Genomic DNA, 2,199 nt, shown 5'->3' on the forward strand with positions numbered 1-2,199 from the left:
TAGTGAGCAATAAATATCAACAGCAAGGCCACTAACAGCATAGACCCTGACAGAACTAGTCGGAAGTGAAGCACATCACTTGTCATTAAATTGCAAAAAAAAAGAAAAACATAGCGTGAGACATGGTTAGCAAGTGAACATTTATTGCCATTCTCCGAGTCACATCTCCACGTGTTCTTGGAAAAGCCCGGCAGTTTTTGGACAGTCGATGAGCTTGTTGGGCATCAGGGATAACGTATGCAAAGGCTGTATCTGCACTTCAGAAATTATCTACAAGTTGACTCAGCAATAGTCGTCACGAAGTCCGATGAAATCACACAGGCCAAGCACGCTTACAATAACGCGTTCCTTCTGCTATCACAGCCGTCTCGTATCCGTAATATGAAGACACGCTGACAATCGGACTTCACTGCTGCGTTTACGCAGCCCGACTTTATAATAAAGGCGATAAAGGGCAAAACTATCACCACCTGCGCAGCGCCCTAAACTTCACGCGTTCTCGTCCCGCCGCAACCCGTTCTACGAGCGCCGTCTTAGATGCTAATAACACTCGAAACAGTTGCATACTCATTGCCATCTAGGAAAAAAAAACACATGCATGATGCATATAAGACCATACCCTATCAAGGAAACCCCGACCAGCGGTGGTGTTTATTCGTCCCACTTAATCTCGCGGTCATCCCGGGCCTCTTGACGGATGAGGGCCTCGGATGACACACTTCTCACTAAACGTCGCGGCTCGTACTTCAAACTTTTGTTTTCCGAGGCAACCGAGCCTTTCTCGAAAAGCGTTCGTCTAGTCCGCTCTGACAGGGCCGCACGGTCCCCCTTTGTCCTTGGTGTACAACTTCACGTAGAACAGTACGAACAGCGAGAAGAACAGCGCTGCCTGTCCGAACTCGAGCCACACGAACAGGGGCACGTAGTTTCCCTTGGCGAAAAGCAGGCACACGGCGTGCACAAAGTACAGCACAAACTGCACTATCTGCACCATGGTCAGATAGCGCTTCCACCAGAGCCACTTCTTGTACTCCGGTCCGAGCGCCGCCAGGAAGTAGTACAGGTACGAGAGCACATTGACGAATCCGTTGATGCACACGACGAACATGGTGTGCGACTGGGCGGCGTAGGTGACGTTGATCCAGACGTTCCAGGCGACGATTACGTGGTGCACCACGTGCAGCGTCGTCACCTGCTCGTACTTTCTTCGCAGGACGTAGAACACGGTGCTGGTCAGCTCGGACAGCTTGAACAGGTACAGCCACCACGAAAGGCGCACGATCTCCAGGCTCGAAGGCTCGTTGCTGACGTCCAGGTCCATGAGGAACGTGTAGCCGCGGTCCCAGTAGGCGAGCTTGGCGAATCGCACAACAAAGAATGCGGTGAACAGCGCGGCCAGCATGTTGTAGACGAGGATGCAGCCGCGCAGGTCGTACGGCTTGCGCCTCGACATCCACCGAGGTCCGGCGACCTTGACGAAGTAGACGTAAGCGGCCGTGATGATGGCCACCGGCAGCGCGCTGCCGGTCAGCGGCCAGCCTACCGTCCGGGGATCACGCTGCGGAAACCACGATATTCCGCCCGCAGCCGTGCCGCCGAGTATGTTGGCCTGTTGAGACTCCATCGCAGCCCCCAGTAAGTGGTGCGAGGCCCTTCTTGAACAAAACTGCGCGCTGCTTCTGCCGCTGTAGCCTCCGCCGCGCGTTCGTGAACCCTGCAGTCAAGCGTGCGCTTCCACCGCCGGTCACCGGCGTTCTCCGTACGCGGTGCCGATGCGTACGGGGAAGGGTTCCCAGAGCGAAGCCAGTTTCTTCTCACGGTTCGCCCTCTCCCTTTGAGGAGCGCGAACTTGGCCTACCACCCTCGCCCCTCATTCCATGTTCGGCCCGTCCTTTCTTGGGTACAGGAAGGAGAGAAGTGAGGGGGGGGGGGGGGATTTTTCAGACGGTCGCTAGCCCCCCATCCTGGCCTCAGGACTTGTACATGCGTCCGCATTTTTCCTCCTTTCTTGTTGCTCTCGATTCGCCGCTTGATATGTTTGCTTTGCTGTTGCTCAAAGCATTGCTCTGGGCCAGGGATAGCTAGTCTGCGAGTCAAGATAAAGATTTAGAGTGAGATACGTGCATAGGCGTTGCTTTATCAGTGAATCGGAAAGAAACGCACAGCTGCCTTCTCTACGCCATACCTTGTCTCCGGTAG

The 2,199-nt window shown here is 54.6% G+C and overlaps 1 protein-coding gene across 1 annotated transcript; it reads right to left on the reverse strand.

Annotated features, from left to right (window-relative positions):
• Positions 1 to 621: 621 nt before the first annotated feature.
• Positions 622 to 1,836, reverse strand: LOC119376944 (elongation of very long chain fatty acids protein AAEL008004). Its single transcript, XM_037646603.2, has one exon. The coding sequence runs from the start codon at positions 1,622 to 1,624 to the stop codon at positions 797 to 799; it is 828 nt and encodes a 275-aa protein (XP_037502531.1). The 5' UTR covers positions 1,625 to 1,836; the 3' UTR covers positions 622 to 796.
• Positions 1,837 to 2,199: the final 363 nt, after the last annotated feature.

This window comes from Rhipicephalus sanguineus, unplaced genomic scaffold (genome assembly GCF_013339695.2).
Source record: "Rhipicephalus sanguineus isolate Rsan-2018 unplaced genomic scaffold, BIME_Rsan_1.4 Seq292, whole genome shotgun sequence".
Taxonomy (NCBI): Eukaryota; Metazoa; Arthropoda; class Arachnida; order Ixodida; family Ixodidae; genus Rhipicephalus; species Rhipicephalus sanguineus.

What these genes read in the sequence shown, in the direction of transcription:
- LOC119376944 (XM_037646603.2), bottom strand. Translation starts at nt 1,624, where the DNA reads ATGGAGTCTCAACAGGCCAACATACTCGGCGGCACGGCTGCGGGCGGA.